The 17,459-nt window shown below is 46.2% G+C and overlaps 1 protein-coding gene across 2 annotated transcripts in view; it reads right to left on the reverse strand.

The window, feature by feature from the left end:
• SYT17 (synaptotagmin 17) overlaps positions 1-17,459 on the reverse strand; it is a 39,468-nt gene that overhangs the window by 8,913 nt on the left and 13,096 nt on the right. For both annotated transcript variants that reach the window (XM_061473487.1, XM_061473486.1), the window contains exons 6-7: positions 8,425-8,545; positions 7,482-7,637 (exon numbers count right to left, since the gene is read on the reverse strand). In XM_061473487.1, coding sequence (XP_061329471.1) covers positions 7,482-7,637; positions 8,425-8,545 — 277 coding nt within the window. The remainder of the gene's footprint in view (positions 1-7,481; positions 7,638-8,424; positions 8,546-17,459) is intronic.

Consider the following 17,459-nt stretch of genomic DNA (forward strand, 5'->3'; position numbering starts at 1 on the left):
CCCACCACCCCAAGAGCAGGAGATGTCCCCACAAGACCTGCCAGGTTACTCCATGTGGCCACAGGGTGCCGGGTGGGAGCACTCTGCTCTCTCCAGACCCGAGCACAGAGCATATGGTATCTGGTGCATAAATACATGAAGTATTTTATAACACCAGACACAAAGGCCAAATTCTGATCTAAATTAAACAGGTATAAATCCCCAGAAAATCCAGCGCTGACATCAATGGGTTTTTCTTTTTTTTCCCTTTGGCTAAGATAGGATTACACAGGTTTAGGCACAAATTAGATTCTGCTTCTGAGCTCCAGATCTGTGGAATATACAGACAGTCCAATACTTCAGAAACACACGTCTAATAGACAATAAGAAACAATTTTCTAGCAGCAAGTTGCCTAATTATCTATCCATCTGAGAGACATTACGGTGCTCAACATGATAGCATTTCAAAACAGAAACCACTTCTTCCTCCTGCATCCCAGCACAGGAAAAAAACCCTAATCATTTGCCTCATATATTAGAGAAGATTCCCCTCCACTCCCCATATTTGTGTGCAAAAGACAAAATACCTGGATATTTCTTTATGGGAAAGGAAAAGCAACAGGAGAAAGGAGAGATGAGCACCTGTCTGAAGCAACAAGTCAAAATGTACATGTGTAATGACCCCAAACACATCCTGGCTTCCACCCATGCAAACAGGCACCTAAAGATGATGCTGGCATCTGAAGGTCATGTTTTCACACAGACAGGCAAATCAAGATTCAGGTGTATTTCTGGAGAAGCCTGAGGAATAAAACCACTATCAGCCTTCAACCTGCTCAGCTAATTGGGACATTTGGAAAATGGCCTGTTATTTACAAAGGTACCACTGAAAAGCCTCGCTATGTCTGCATCCCATCCATGGCACTTTTACAAATCTAGTGCAGCACAGGCGAACACCAAAAGCATCACCTTGTCTCCAGTGTCTACACCAGTCTGACCACCAGAGCTGATGGAGAAAACAGGAATAGTTTTAAGGTCAGAGGAGCTTCAGCCATCTTCTGCTCCACCAGGACTTAAGAGATCCAATGCCTAGAGACCCGACTTTAGGACTCACACAGAATGAATCCTAGCTAGTTTTATTTCCAGCTGCAATGACTAAGTGTGGGTCTGTGGGCTGCAAGCCTCCGGTGCAGCAGTTTTCCCCTGCTCATAGCCTGGGCTCACTGGGAAGGTGAGGTCTGGAGCTGATGATCAACTTTGGCCCATCTCCAAGCAGCCTTTTCTGCCACGTCGGGGCTGCCCTCCTCCCCCCTCATCTCCACCACCTCTGACTGACCCAGAAACTCTGCTATGTTGTTCTAAAGCACCCCAAAACATTTTCTATAGAGCATCCAACTAATGTTCATTAGACAACATACAAAATCAAACTGGTCTGCAGCAGAGCATCCCCAGCACCCCCAAGAGTGAAGGGTGACAGTGGGCAGAGCTGTGCTCACCAGGGGCTGTCTGTGCCATTAGTGACCACTTTTTCCAGATACAGAAGCATCCCAAAGTATCCACCTTCAACAAGAAGTCAGGATTTCAAAGAAGACTCAATTCCTCTCCTCTCAAGCTGTAATGCCACAAAAGCAATGAATATGCTCAAACAGGCAGCATTCAGTGAAAGCAAACCAAACTACCCAGAACTGCACCATTAGCAACACACACCAACAGTGACTTTTTTTCTCCTCTAAAAACTCCAGCTTGATTAAATGGTCCTTAAATTTTCCCAAAGGCCAAGGGAAAGAGAAAATGAGCCAACAGAGGACCAGGTATATTGCTATTGAGGAGTAATCTGTTATTTTAATCAAGTACTGTCCATTACAGGAAGTTAATTAGAGTTAACTAATTGGAATAAAGCATCAAAGGGATCTGGGGGTCTGAAGACATGCATTGCTACAGCATTCAGTGCACAGACAGCTTGATGGTATTGTCAGTGCCTCTCTGCAGTAGCTATTGAAACCTCAGGTATAGGTGTGCAAAGAGTCGCTCCTCAATGCTACCTCAGGAACTAAAATACGTAAAGAAATTACATTTAAAAATTGGTCCTAAACCTTTATAGAAGACAGGCACAGTCCATTTTTAAAACATAGTGAAAAGTGAAGAGAATCATATAAAATCCTATGAATGCTTCAAAAGAGAGTGCCTGTGGGCTGCATCCTCAGCCAATACTTCAGATGAAGATCTTACCAGCTTTCACACATGTAACAAGGCTATCTCTCCATCAACATGTAAACCCTATCCCAGCCCACTTCCCTCCAGAGCATCCTGTCCTGCTGGAGTCACAGCCACCTTTCACAGGGGATCAGTGCAGTGGGATGAGCCCCACCACTGCACTCCATCAGACACCACCAGCCCTGATTATTGTCCCAGCTTCTGCTATGCTCTCAGCCAGTTCAGACAGCAAAGAAGGTTTTCCCTCTGGATTTGCACAGACCAGTACCCAGAGCACGAAAATGATTCTTCCCTTTTGGGGGACCCTGCTTGGTTCACAAGCTCTAAAGATGCTGTCATGTAAACACGTACAAGAGATTATTTAGATGGAGAGACACACACAGACTCACCACAGGACCTCAGGGAGATACATATTCCCTATCTGTGAGCCCTGAAGGCTGTATTTTTTATGGTAAGCAATCAAAAGATGTTAACGACCCACCAAGATGCAGCTTGCCCTGGAGCACTGATGTTTTTTATTGGACCATCTGGGCTTTACTGCAACACAAACAGCATTACCAATGATTGTTATTAACAACATTATAATCACTAACAAAATACCACAGTGCTCAGATTTCAGGTGTTGTCTCACCTCCTGCTGCACAGCCCATGTTTTCCAAATGTTAGGCTGGGATTTAGAGGACAACCTGCACAAAACCCATCAGTGAGGAGAGGGCACCCAGCACCAAACCATCCTGAGCTCAGAAGCTGCAGTCGCACCTTAAATATCCTCTTCTCTGCTTGGAAATGACCTTGGGCAGCAGCTGACAGCCCTGCTTCCAGGGCCAAACTCCACCTTCCCTTTACCATGGGACAGGTATATATATATACCACAGGTATATGTGGTTAGGAGAATACACCATCTTTTAAACCCCACCCCATTTCTCTGCAAGAGGTGAATCCAGGCTACTTTCATTTAAGCAGAAGATGGCACATGGAGGGTATGCATCAAGTTGCCAAAAATACCCCCAAAGTGGAAAAAAGAATCACCCCAAAAAAAGTGCATTTCTGTTACAGGATGTGTCCTGGGTTCAGCAGTAGCAGTCATTTTTCTCCTTAGTAGCTGATGCAGTACTGTGGTTTTGACTTTCAGCCTGGGAGCAGTGCTGATAACACCAATGTTTTCAGTTGTTGTTCAGTAATGTTTACTCTGACCAAGGACTTTCTGAGGCTCATGCTCTGCCAGGGAGGAGGGGAAGCCAGGAGGAAGCAGAGACAGGACACCTGACCCAAACTAGCCAAAGAAGTATTCCATACCACAGCACGTCATGCCCACTATATAAACTGGGGGCAGTTACCCGGAAGGGCTAGATCACCGCCAGGGTTGGGCTGAGTATCAGTCGGCGGGTGGTGAGCAATTGTATTCTCTTCCCTTGTTATTTCCCTTATCATTATTATTACTGGTGGTAGCAGCAGTGGTTTGTGTTATACCTTAGTTACTGGACTGTTCTTATCTCAATCCGTGGGAGTTACATTCTTTTGATTCTCCTCCCCATCCCTCCGGGAGCTGGGGGAGGAAGGAGGGGAGTGAGCGAGCGGCTGCATGGTTCTGAGTTACTGACTGGACTTAAACCACGACAGGATGTATACAGATGCTCATTACCTAGACAACATGTTTGATGGTGTAAATGAAAAACAAGTATCTTCTTCACTAGATGTTGCCTCATTCATCATCTATTTTTTCTGTCAGGACATTATACTTGTTATGATTATCAGCTACTTTCCTATTTTTAGCCTTTTCTGGGATTCTGTGACACTTGCAGCAGCGATCCTGACCCTAGATGGTTCCTCCTGGAATGGACATCTCCACCTAAGCTCATCCCACCTCATCTTAGGCACTAAACAGGGACATGTGAGTTAGTGACAGTTCCAGTAAGCACCTGAGGTAGGAACAGAGAGGAAGGCTGAAAGACAGCTTGCATAAGGTGTCCTGCACCAGTGTGGAAGGAGAAGCATTTTGGTCTGTAAATGCCAGTAATTTACAGTGTTGAATCCTAGTATGTCTGAGGAAAGAGCTAAGAACCAGTCCAAACCCCTCCAAATGTTGCCTAATGCAGAGCTCACCCTGTGCACCTCTTCTTGGAGGACCTACTGCCTTGTCTCCTAGTCCAGCTGCACTTCAGTCCAAAGTCCAGCTCTCCAGAGCACCATCAGGAAAGTGCTTTATGGAAAACCATCTATCCACAGTGTTTGTGCACACAGCCCTTGCTAAAGTTGCAGCAAAACTGGGCCTAAATTTTTACTACAGTAAGAACCAAACCCAGACTGTTTGATTCAAGATGCACAGGAGAAAAACACACAGGGGAAAAAGAATTAATCTTACTTTGTCTACATAGTGCTTTACTTCGCAGTGTGGTACCAACCGCACAGAGGGAGCCAGGAGCCTCAGTTGATAAGGACTGGCACAGCTCTACTGATTTCCAGTGAAGCCAAGCCAATGTAAAGACAGCTGCAGACTGGGTCCAAAATATGAAGCCACAGAAAAGGTTCCTTTAAATTATTGAAGATACGCTTGACTCCTGGCTCCCATGACTGCTTTTACAGCTCGCTCTTCATTCAAAGCATCATCACCCACCAATCAAGCAGGACTATTTTCCTTTTCAATTGGACTTTGACTCAACAGCAAATTTAATTAACTGACCTAATGGACTAGAGCTGTGGATTGAGAAAAAGTCAGAAATACAAAACAACTCCCACAAAACACACAACAGAAAAACCCATCACTGCAGCCAGAAAAACCCCAACCCCCAAGTGAAAGCAAAAACCTAGAAAAGAAAAATGTGCCTCATTCTCCTGCTTTTTGGAGATGCAGAGTAATAAAAACATCCTCACATTGCGAGGTACAGCTTCTCCATGGGGGCAACCATTTGCTCTTTATTGTCTTTTAACAGAAGATCCCAAAGCCCTTTACAAACTTTTATGCTGTGCAATACCCTAACATGCCAAGAAGGCAGCTATATGGGGAATACCACCATCCCCAGCCCAGAGTTTCAGTCAAGCTGCATGCTAATACTCATTTTATTTAAACCTCACAGATGCACACAAGAAGAAACTGGTGCCGCACTCCCTGTTGGAGTTAGGCTTCCACCAACATCCAGAGCACCTCCATCACTTAGGTGAACACTAAATGTGGCTCAGCATCTTCACCACCACCATGTCCCCTGAACTATCTCACTCTTGTGACACACAGAGTGCCAATTCAGAAAGGTCCTCACAACAAGACGAGCTCTTGGCTTCTTTAACAATGGGAGGCAGTGCAGACATTGAACCAGAAGACTGTACGCACACAACAGCATGACCAACACCTCTGGTTCCAGCTATATACTGGCTGCACAAACCATGTATATCAAACAACAGAGTCCCAACCTCAGCAAAAGCGGCAAGCCCAATGATGCCTGCAGTGCTGTGCCCAAGCCACTCACCACCCTTCAGTCTGACAGTAGCCATGAGAACCTGGCACTGCTGCTCCTCCAAGCTCTGCATGCTCCTTCCCAGCTTTGAAGCGCTGGTGACATTTCTGGCCTGGGATTATTTATTGCAACATTCAAAGTGAGCAACGCATCACTTAGAAAGTGAAGCACCACTTAAAAGGAACACTACAGAAATCTGACTGCATTATGTGTGATTAGAAATCAGATAACTACCCACTGGCTTGCTTGAGAATACATCCACCTGCACAGAAAAAAATAATCAGGCATCCACTCCATCAGCCAGGGAGAGGAGCAGCGTATTCCCCTCACCTTTCTGCCTATATAGAGCTGCTACTCCGTTTGCCTTTTCTTCTTCTATTAGGAAAAGGGGGGAACAAAGAAAAGCATATTTTACAGCAGTCACAAGATCACCTAGATGGAAGCTTCCAAGAACAAATTCATCATAGCACATGCAAGGTACAGGCAGGGTGACATGCATGCAAAGCAGTGATTAATTATAGACTTTTAGTTGAGGAAATTTCTGAGCATGCAGGGTAACATTTAAATTGCTCATCAGCATCTCTTTTGTTATAACATGTTTGGAAACAAACTAATTGGTTGGAATTAGGCTCCTTGTACCAGCTTTGACACCTGTATCAGCCGCGTAAGAAATAAAATGAAAAAACACCTCAAAATGTATTCCTTCAGATGCAGATTCCTATCTGTTCCTCAAAAGATGGCGAGTAATGGGTGGAAAGTTGCCAAAAAACATGTTTGTGAACCATGGGAACCCAGTGTGGCAGAAAAGCTGGGTTCCATTGCCCAATCCCTCTGTTCTTCCAGAGGACAAGAGGGTCTAATCCTAGTCCTGACAGTGCCCAAGCTCCACAGCACACACAGCCTGAGTGAAGCCGTGGCATGGGAGAGAAACCCACTGCTTCTTACGGGTCCCTGCAGCCCTGCCCATGAGCTCCATCCCGTGGAACAGCAAACAAGGCCATTGCCATGGTGGGTCTATGGCCCCAGTTTAGCCCCAGTACTGCTGCCCAGCCTGCAAGTGAGAGCACAGCCAGAGACTCATTGCTGTGCTCTGCTCCTCCTGCTCTGAGCAGCACGGCAGTTGCCAACTTTACTGACTGTGTTCATGCCCAGAGAACAAAAATAGGAGATTCAGAAATTGCATAAAAATAAGAATTCCTATCCCAGCCAAACATGCCCAGTGCTGACAGAGCTTTCGAGTGAGGTTAGCTCTAGGACTCCTCCTCGCCCACAGCCTGTGTGGTCTGTCTCTTGGTCTTTCTCAGCTGTGCCATTCAGGGCTTGACACTAAGTTCCAGTCCTTTAAACAAAGGCATGAACAAACCTGTTTACAGAACAGGTAATGCCAGTGTCAAACACCTGTAGCTGCATCACCTCACCAGCAAATTACGCCAAGTACCAGCAGTTATCTTTGCCTGTGTCTGGGATTGTTCAATATTTCCCTCTCATTCTTCCAGTATTTTACTTTATGCCAAGCTCATTGCCACTCAGAAGTGCAGTCAGCGCCTCCTCCTCCTCTGCACAAAACCATTCCAAATGGCACCAACTAAGCACAGGATGACAAGGTGTGCTCCCAGCCAGCTCCAGCCATGAGGTGGCAATGCCGGGACCATCTTCTGCAGAGGACAGGGTGCTAATTAAGCTTCCCTGGAGACCCCACCGACTGTCACCTCTTGCAGGGTGGCTACTGGGACAGACACCATCCTGCACAGGTTCATCTGAACACCCACAGCTGCTTCTTTATTGATGCTGGAGGTAAGCACAACCATGCCAAGTCGGTAACACCACCACCACATTTACCTGTGAACACTAGGCTGGCATTTTCCAGTTCTTCCTGTGGAACCTTGAAGCTGAAGGACTCATTGTAGAAGGGATCTATTGTCCCCCGCATGCAGGAGGTCTTCTTGGTTTTTGTGAGTTTTAATCCATGAACAAGCTGAATTTTCACAAAGGGATCTGGCAAAAAACAAAGCACAAGGTCTGCTTTATGGGCATCCTGAGTCAGCACCCCAGTCTGTGAAGGCTGGGCACCATGGGGACGGACCATGCTGGAAAACAGCACTTGGAAATGACTGGGACTTGTACCACTGCACTGCTCCCAGGGATTTGCAGTGGAGACAAAAGTCAGGCAGGTGGATTAAAACTGCTCCTTGCCAAAGCCACTATTAATGGCAGCCTTGACAGAGGCTCAGCGGACTGTTCACTTTGGAAAATGCCAGTGTTCTGGCAGCAGCGGCAGCTGGGGCAGGGAACATGGGAAGAATACCTGAGGACATGCATGAAGCAGTTACCAGCCAGCACGCTCAGCAGGGAGCAAAGCATGGGCACTGGAAAAGCCTCACAGCATCCACAGAGCAGCTAGATATCATAAATGAAACCACTGCAACATTAATAGTCAGGCAGCACACAGATCTGCAAAGCACAGCATAGCCACAAATGGGCTGCCTCACAGAACACATCACAGGGGTAATTTAGAGCTCCTGGTTCCTCACCTCACCCTGGTTCAGAGATTTTAACTTAAATATGGCAAAGGTATTCACACCCTCCATTTTATGTCAGGGTTCCAAATACTTTCATTATTGTTGGCTATATATACCAAATTAATATCTGGAGCCTTATATTAATAGGAACTGAGCTTCTGAATCCCCCTGGATCCCCCACAAACTGCAGCCTCACCACAGCTCTCCTGTAAAGGCACATATAATCTGCCCATGAGTAATGTGAGAAATGTACTGCCCTTTACCTGAACCTTGGCTCATGTCTGTCTGAAGAAGCTGTTTTGCTCTAATGATGTCCACATTCAGTCTTCCTGCACTGGGTAGGTAGTTCAGTGACAACAGCAGCTCTCCCAGCTCCACTTCATTCTGCAGGAAAAAGGGAACATGGACATTCAGAACAGAGCTTGGAGGGGAAGGGAGAAGCAGGAAGAGAAATTAAATAAATCCTGTTTATCTAAGTGCCTGAAAACCAAATTTCAGTTACGCTCTAAACTGCAGCCAACAACCATCTGGTGGTACCTCATGCTGAGCAGAAACAAGAAAGAATACTATCCCCAGGTGAAGATCGTTCTTTAATTGCTGATCCTTCACCAGCTTTTCAGCAGCCATGCAAAGAGGACCTATAAGGAGGAATAAATGTAAGGTCAGTCACTTGCCTTCTTGGGGAAGACATCCTTTTCCCTTACCAGCCCCCAGGGACCACACCAGCCACTTGGGAAGTCCAGGCATGAGACAGTTAATGCATCCCTGGGCCACAGGAAGGTAATTCAGAGGAAACATCCCCTTGGCATCCAGCCCATTCTATCCAGGCCGTGGCACAGCTTAACTGTGCCCTTGCTGTTCATCAGTCTGCACCAGACATAGCCTCACATCGAATAGCTGCTCAGCCAGTATTTCTTTTCCCTTTACTTAATGATGCTTAAAACTATTAATTAAAAAAAAAAAACAACAAAAAAAAGAGCTGGAGCACTGACATCACTGCTCCTCAGACATGACAGCTTAAAGTAACCTTTCCTCCCCTAGCACGACCTGGCTCCGAGATGCTGTTACTCTCAGATGCAAAATCCATACACTGAAACAACTCTGGAGACTGAAGACACACCAGCCAGCCCAGGCAGTTCACCAATCCATCTGCCTTGTCTCAGGTCCATGTCAGAGTGCAGAGCTGGTTCTTCATCCCAAATAGCCAAACAGTTCAAAAACCAAGTCACAGCCATTCCCAGATGGAAAAGGAGCTGCAGTGGTATTGCAATTGCAACAAAAGGCTTAAATGTCTTTACTGATGCCCCAAATATTAAATTACAGAAACCCAAAACTAAAGGACTAAGTAGACAATAAAGAAAAAAGCTCTGAGACGGAGTCACAGCCTGAACTGACCCAAAGAGCCAGGTTCATCAGCAGATGGGCCAGCACATGTAGTACCCATCCCTGGCAAAGTTACCAACAGTACTGGGGAAACTGAGGGTACGGCTGCCAGGAAACCCAACCGGCTTACAGCTACTCAGCTGCAAAGGGAAAAGCACAATCTCCACTGAGCACAGATCAACCAGAGAGCTTGGACCAAACCCGAGGAGACACTCAGGGAAAAGCCTCACTCCTCAGGCAGGAGCTGCACAGGATGGCTCCCATTGCCCACACGCCACTCAGCTCTTCACCTAACCAGCCAAGCACTAAAACCCACGTCAGGTAATGGTATTAAAAGTTCTCCCTGAGGCATTTTGTCTCCTCTCCTGTTCCTGTTGACTACTCCCGGGGAAAGCAGCAGGACGTGCGTGGCATGCAGGAGCACTGGCAGGCTGAGGAAGTCCTGCACCCCCGATGCTACATAATACAATTCAATTTAAATCAATATCCTTTTTTTTTGGCTTTCATAGAAAATGTGGCAATAGGCTGCCCAATTTCATATTAAAGGTCACTGCGTTTCGGGAGCTAGCAAAGCAACCCCCCTGTGTTTAACCCCACACATTTAATGAGCAAAGGACAAGGGAAGCACCATGTGGGGAGCAAGGCAAAGGCTGCAAGTACAGCAGCATCCTGACTCAGCCCCTGGGTGAAGTGTGGACCCACATCACAGATCCTAAGGCAAACACATGGCCCTCCTCACACACTCCACTGCCCCAGGAGCCAGCCCCAGAGCCAGCCTGGTAGCATCCACCCCAAGCTGCCCCACCTTCTGCCTGACCTTTCCCCACAAGGAAAAGCATCTGATTTCTTACCCCAAATGCCTTCTGTCACAGCATCTTCTGATGTGGCAGTATACAACTACACAGCACACATACTCACATTCATCATGTGCATTTTCTTCCATTGCTACAGTACTGCTTCACTGAGAAGGCACCCCTCTTCTGTCCACCTTTGTCAACTCCCATATCACAGTCCTGTTCAATATACGATATTAGAAGTTCTTTCAATCAGAACACCATTCCCCAACACAAACCTGACCCGACATGACTTCTGTGAGGTCAAGCCATACCTATATATACAGCTGTGCCCAATGGTTGCACAACGTTAGGATCTAAGAAAGCCTGACATTCAAGGTGATTTAAACATCATCTATCTAATTCAGGCTATCACCTTTGGTTTGATATTCCCCAAACAACTCTTCTCTGATCTTGGCTCTGTGGCTGGAACTGCCTGAAGACACATTTATCACCAAAAACAGTTGGCAACTTCTAAATCTATTACCAGGACAGTAATGAAGCACCACAGTGCCCACAGCAGGATCCAGCTGAGGTACCCCTCAAACTCATTCTTTATAACATATCAACAACGTATCCAGTCCTACTTCCACTTGCATTAACTGCTGTGTCGGGTTCCATGCAGTGTTTAATTCCTAGAAATTCAGGTACATTTGGACAGCACGAATTAGGAAACTAATTAGTGACGTTATTACCTGCTGAGAGGAGACAATCAAACAGCTCCTGTTGCAAATACCAAGTTTCTGGCACAGGCAGGAGGCTGGCTGGCACTGGGTAGGGATGCAGGACCTTTCAAGTCACCTCAAGCTTAGAGTGCTGAAAATCCACATTAAGATTTGGGGTAATAACTCCATTCATCCATTGTTGGAGCCTATTGATCTTATCCAAGACCTGCAGGAACTAAGGGACTTCCTTGGGTCAGGGAGGAATGGTGAAGCCCAGCAAGGGAAGGCAGATCTCCACACTTCCAACATATTTAACATTGGACACGTTTAACTCCTGACTGTATTTATGCATGACAATATCAGACTGGGTATGTAACACTCTCTAAGGCACTGCCAGGGAAACCAGGCATCTACCCCCAAGCAAGAACCAAGCCTGACACCCACTTGAACCCTCCCCAGCACTGGGTCACATAACCCCTGCAGAGGTTACTGAAGGAGCCACTATAACATAACTGTCACACTGCTGCCTAACCCACAAGCCTTCCATAGGTAAAGGTAAAGCTAAATCCCTGATTTTCCGTAGGACCTAACCTAACAGGGATATTGGCACCTCTAGAAAACTTTCTGATTATCTGGGCTTAAATTTGAGTAAGGGGAGATATAAAATGCTGTATTCTGTAAGTGTGATCCACTGAAGTCAGAAGATAGACTACCACTAGCTTTAATGAGTCCCAGATCTGGCCTAATTACCTAAATCTCAGTAGCACCTTCCGCCCCTTAGTGCTTTTCAAGCATTCCCAGATTTCTGTTAACTATTTTAAGGGAAGGAACATCCAACGCACAGAGGCCATGGCAGGATGAGTGTGCTCAAAGCCAGCCAGAAAGCAGCAGCTCCATTGTAGGGTGAGCACCAGCAGTGTCTGCAGCAGTAACAAAAGGTGTTTTCAGAAGGAAACCCAGATCCCTGGATAGCTGCCTCCCAGAACAAGTGACTCAGCCTTTTCAAGGCACTTAACCCAAGCACTGAACTGCCTTTGCTCTTTTGAAGGCATTATTTCTAGCTTAGCTGGAAGGATCTAGGAAACATGCTTCAAATCCTGCCACAGTGCCTGAGGGGACATCAGGCACTCAAGAAAACGAATTGGTGGCCAGCAGCCACCACATATGCCTCCCCAGCATGTCAGACCACCACTGCCTCCACTGCACCACGCTGGCTAGCTTTCTCCTGTTCTTTGGTTACCTGCCACCATTAGCAAGGAATTAACGTGTTGCTCCAAGAAGCACAAGGTACAAGGCCTCCTTAGGTTTTAGAGCTTCATTCTTTCCCCAGCAAGCTCATGCCGTGGCATACTTATGCTGATGTGACAGCCTTGCTCATAAGACATGCTGGTGGCACAGTGTGTGTCAGAGATGAAGATGGAGATGCAGACAGAGCTGCAGCTTAATGGACTGACTGGCTCAGCATGCAAAACGTAGATAACTGGAGCGCACAGTTGGATCCACTGCGAGATGGAGAAACAGGACATCCAGCTCTATAGGTCAGGCAGGAGACTCGGCTCAGGGAGGAATGAATGGCCACAGAGGTCTTGAGTGGCTCGTGGGGCCATAGGAGCTGACCAGAGAGCCTCTCCAGCTCACTTGCACCTTGGAAACACTCTGTGTTGCCATAACCATGGACTCCCATGCCCATCACCTTGTTCAGAGGTGTTTTATCGGTAAGACACGTCTTGCTGGGGACCAGAGGCATAGAAGCATGGCTCCTGTTTTGTCACACACTGCAGCATCCCCAACCTCAGACTCACGTAGAGGCTGAGCTGAGAAGAGGGATGCAAGTTCATACACAAGAGGTGTCATCAGCACCTTGTTCACTATAGGGAAAGGAAGTGCCTGAATTCTACTTTTCCTAGGTCTTTTCACCAGGAAACTAAAATGCTGTTGGTTTTGCTTTGAATATTTTGTTCATAGAACACAGCTGCAGAGGTGCCCCTCAGGCACCACGGTGCAAAGGCATCATTTTAGTTGCCATTATCATGCTGATGATGTGCTGATCTGTGCCGAGATCCCAGATGACCCTGAAAAAGCAATTTCCTGTTTGATGAGGTGCCGGAGTGACACCAAGTCAGGGACATCCGAGACCCTCCTGAAGCTCTGATTTACATTTCACTCCTGGCTGTTCCTCTCCGCAGCTGCGTTACAGAGCCAGACGTTTGGATTTGCAGCCTCGGGCTCGCGTGTGATCCAGAACCTTCTGCAGTTACTGACTGGGTGGAACCAGACACCCATAAGCAATCTATTTTTCTTTTTTGACATCTCTGAACCACAAAGAGGCCACCTCCAGGGAAGAGGAGTTTATAATTAGGGCCATTTGCACACCTGGTTTGGACCAGGGCAATTTTTTCCTCATAGCCCCCCCCTCAGACTGTTGGTTGTGCATTGTTACAACACCAGCACAATTCTGCAGCTAAATTCTGTTCCCGACGGGAACCAGAGCACATTACATCAGCACAGACATCTATGCAATGCTCCTAATGAAGTTTCAGATTGATTTTCCTCCTCAAGGTTATCTGTGACGGTACCTCCAGGCACATTAGAAAACTGATGTTTACAACAGTTTGCTCCAACAGGCTTTCTACAGCATCCTGCAACACACAGCAATCATTTCAGGAAGGCCAAGCCATTAAGGACCAGAACCTGAAAACAAATACATACTGACCAATGGCTAAGAACAGTGTTACTTGTGTAACAGAAGCTGGCTATATGCGTGATGAGAAGAGTCACAAAATCCCTTCTAAAGCCTAACTGGCTTTGCGTCAGTTTTGACAGCCATGAGAAAACCTCTCCTGTGCAAAAAACATTTGGGAAGAAGATGTTGCATGGAGAGGCCCAGCCCACAGGCCCCACCTCTGGGCAGCTCCTCCACAAAATACACCCCACACCATCCCAGTCTTACACAGAAAGGGCAAAGAGTGAACAGCACAGAGGGGAAGGGATGAGGCGGCTGGGTCAACAGCTGGAAGCAGAAGAGACAGATAAGAATGAAGAGAAAATAATCTAGAAGCATTTCTTATGCTGGAGCACTGGAAAATGAAAGGGGGGGAATAACACCAACAAATCTGGGGAATAAAAAACACACAGAGAAGGAAAGATGGCAGAATATCATAAACTAAAACATGACAACAAACCACAGGTTAGGAGCTAAAAATGTCATCATGACAGGCAAGTGTCTATCACAGCATCCCATCACAGTTCCCTCAACTCCAGTGACCTGCAGGGGGGTGGCATCACACCTCCAGCCAAGCTTCGCTCAGAACATCTCTCCTGCCTGACACAGGCAATCTGCCAGGTTGATTTTAATATCCTGTTAATGAGTGAGCATAGCCCTAAGTACCCAATCCGCATGCACCATCAATGATTATGCATTATTCCTTTAATTAAGCAGCCACTGAGCTCTGGGGCAAGACAAAAAAAAAAAGAAAAAAGGAAAAAGTAAGAAAAGGAAAAATCCCTGACACCGTTCACTTTCATGTTTCATTTCCCATATTTAACCGTCATGAACATGCACCCCCATTGCACTCTGGCACACACAGACTTGAGTCAACTGTTGTGCCAATTCTCCGAACCAAATCTCTGCATGACCAATGCTTTATGCCTGTATGAGAGATGAGTACAGGCACTATTTTCAATAATATACCACGCTACCAAACACAGGGCATCATCCATGTTCCCCAAGGATGGCTCCTTCTCAGGGCTGCAATGCCCAACGAACCAGGGTGCTAAGAACAAACCTGGTACACGCACAGCTGGAGGCCTCCAAGCCCATGCCATAACCACCTGGCTGCATGGCAGAACTAACATAGCACCCAAGAGGAATGTGCCAAAATGAGTCAGTACCTGAATTTCAAACTCATTTCCCCCTTTTCCTTCCCAAACATGGCACGGTGAGAACAGCACAGTACTTGTTGTAGGCTTATCCTGAGATGGGAATCTACTATTGCAGAGAGCTGCCATAGCAAAGCCACTCCATTTGTGGAGCACATATCACACTTTGAATGTAAAAAGCAAAGAGCTCATTCTAGTGCATTCATAGTACAAAGTCAAAAAAGCAAGTCCAATACATAATCCCCCTACTACAAAAATGGCTTAATTTGAGAGGAGAAGGAATTTTTACGCTATTTTGTCTCCATGACCAGGCAATTGTTTTTTCTTTTCTGGAATTATCTCCAAGCTCTCATTACTGCTGGTATACAGCGTTTATTCCTGCCTACTCAAATCTGCCAAAAGAGAAATGAATCATATGTCAATAAAACTTGGGGTCCTAAGCACGTGTTTCAGAATCAATGTGAACGGTGAAATAAGCAAATATGAGCCCAGCTACAGCAAGGCCTGCCAGCTTCATTCATGGTAATTAAGCAAAGCCACACACGTTTAAGGGGATATTTAAGGAGAGCAGAGTGTTCCTATGGGGACTGGACTCAAGAGCTACTTCAGGAGCTGCTCCTACTGTGCTTTGGAAACATATTAATTACCCTGCAAGAAAAAGCCTCCCAGAACTATCCTTTAGAAAGGATAAAGGATTTGGCAATACCTGCACTGACATTTTCCACAAGGAATAAGTCCTTCTGCTTAGTTGCTGGCTCTGATGATACACTGGACAGCAGCTCGCCTGTGCCTCCACACTCCACTTTGGACTCAATCCCCCATGTGCTCAACGAGTGAGCCAAATTAAAAAGCACTTATGTACAGGTGCAATCTTTTGCCTGAAGCTTGCATCAAGTGGTTTATTGCACTGATTCCCAAGGCTGAGAGAACAGCATGATGCTCACCCATACTGGGTTCTCTGACAACCCCTTTAGGCACTGGATGCTGCTGTGAGATCTCCCTGGAGCCTTCTTTTATCCAAGCTGAATAGCCTCAAGTCTCTCAGCCTTTCTTCTTCATAGGAGAGGTCCTTCAGCCCCCTAAGCATCTTCCTCCAATTCATCTTATCCTGGTCCAGCTCTTAGTGGAGTCAATGGAGCTGCTGGCTGCAGAAGCTGGACCATGCCTCAGACTGGGAGAAATCCACCCAGAGCTGTCAACACTGCAGGCTTCCCCACCTTTTTTAGCAGGACTCACTTGTGCTGGCGCAGTCCTGTGCTGAGGCTGTGCCCCAGCTCTGGGCTTGATGGGGCTCAGCGTGATGGTGGGACAAGGACTCAGCACCTGACTTTATCAGCACACACCATGGCAATGGCTTCCAGCTGGATACAGCAAGTGCAAACAGATGTTCATCCTGGGTGATACCATTAGGCCACTTTCTCTGCTCTTCCACAAACCTTGCCCCATCCCACTCCCACCTGTATAAAGAGAAAACCTTCTCCATAGCTCCTGCCATCTGGATTCACTTTCCTCCACGTCTCCAGCTCGTGACGTTTCTGTCTATATATGCCAGTAAAAAAAACCCACATATTTTGTGTCTTTCATCTTTACATACCACGTCTGTGGCTGTCTATTTTTCTCTCCCTCCTGTTACTGGTTTTCCAAGCACCTGCTTCAGGATTGTCTCCAACACGATCCTTATTGCTGGGGGGGTGCTGCTGCCAGCTGCTGCTCCATGTCAGAGCCCAGGGCAGCCAACCCAGCCTGGCAAATTTTCATCAACTAATGATCAGAGCTGCAGCACATCGGCTTCATGTGGCTCTCCAGAGTCTGAGGACACCTTCTGCAAAATAAAATGCTATTGCACAGAGACTTTTTTTGTCCCTGTCTACCGTGAGCTCAGAGCACAAAGCACACTTCAACAGACTCCACTTCAATCCAGCAAGAAACTAATAAAGGTTGTCTGTCCCTCAAATCATCAAGCAAAAAGAAGTATAAAAATATTGTCAGTATGTCAAGTCTATCATTCTGCAGGCAGAATCTTTCAACCAGCAGTCAAAAACACCTCACAAATTTCTAGCTCAAGCACCACTGTTATTGAAAGACATTCCAAAGCAGGTTTGTTCAAAGGTCTAAGCTTTATTGTTTTACTTCTTCCAGGCTCTATTTTTAACCCTCTGATCAATTAATTTAATTTTAACCAACTAAGATAAAATATGTCTTATTCATTGAACTTTAAATATCTTATCATTGAGGAAACATGGGAAGACTATACCAAACATCCTTTCTGGATGTCCTAGTAAAAGTATTGCTGTTCCCTTTGCAGTTGCAGTCTGCCAGCCAAGGTAAAAGAACAAGGAAGTATGAAAAGACCAAAACAAGGTACTGTACTAACCAAGGTGCAGAGGACCTTTCTGCTTAAATTTTTTTCCATATGATAGCAAGCAGATAAATGCAAAAGGTGTGTAAGGTTAGGCCTGCCCATCCAAATTGAGTTTTATCTTTGTCTCCTTCCTTTTATAAATATCAGAAATGCATAAATTTATCTTGAATCCCGGT

This window comes from Pezoporus flaviventris, unplaced genomic scaffold (genome assembly GCF_033815535.1).
Source record: "Pezoporus flaviventris isolate CSIRO_AGI_PZ_B2104156 unplaced genomic scaffold, CSIRO_AGI_Pfla_v1 ptg000078l, whole genome shotgun sequence".
Lineage (NCBI taxonomy): Eukaryota > Metazoa > Chordata > Aves > Psittaciformes > Psittacidae > Pezoporus > Pezoporus flaviventris.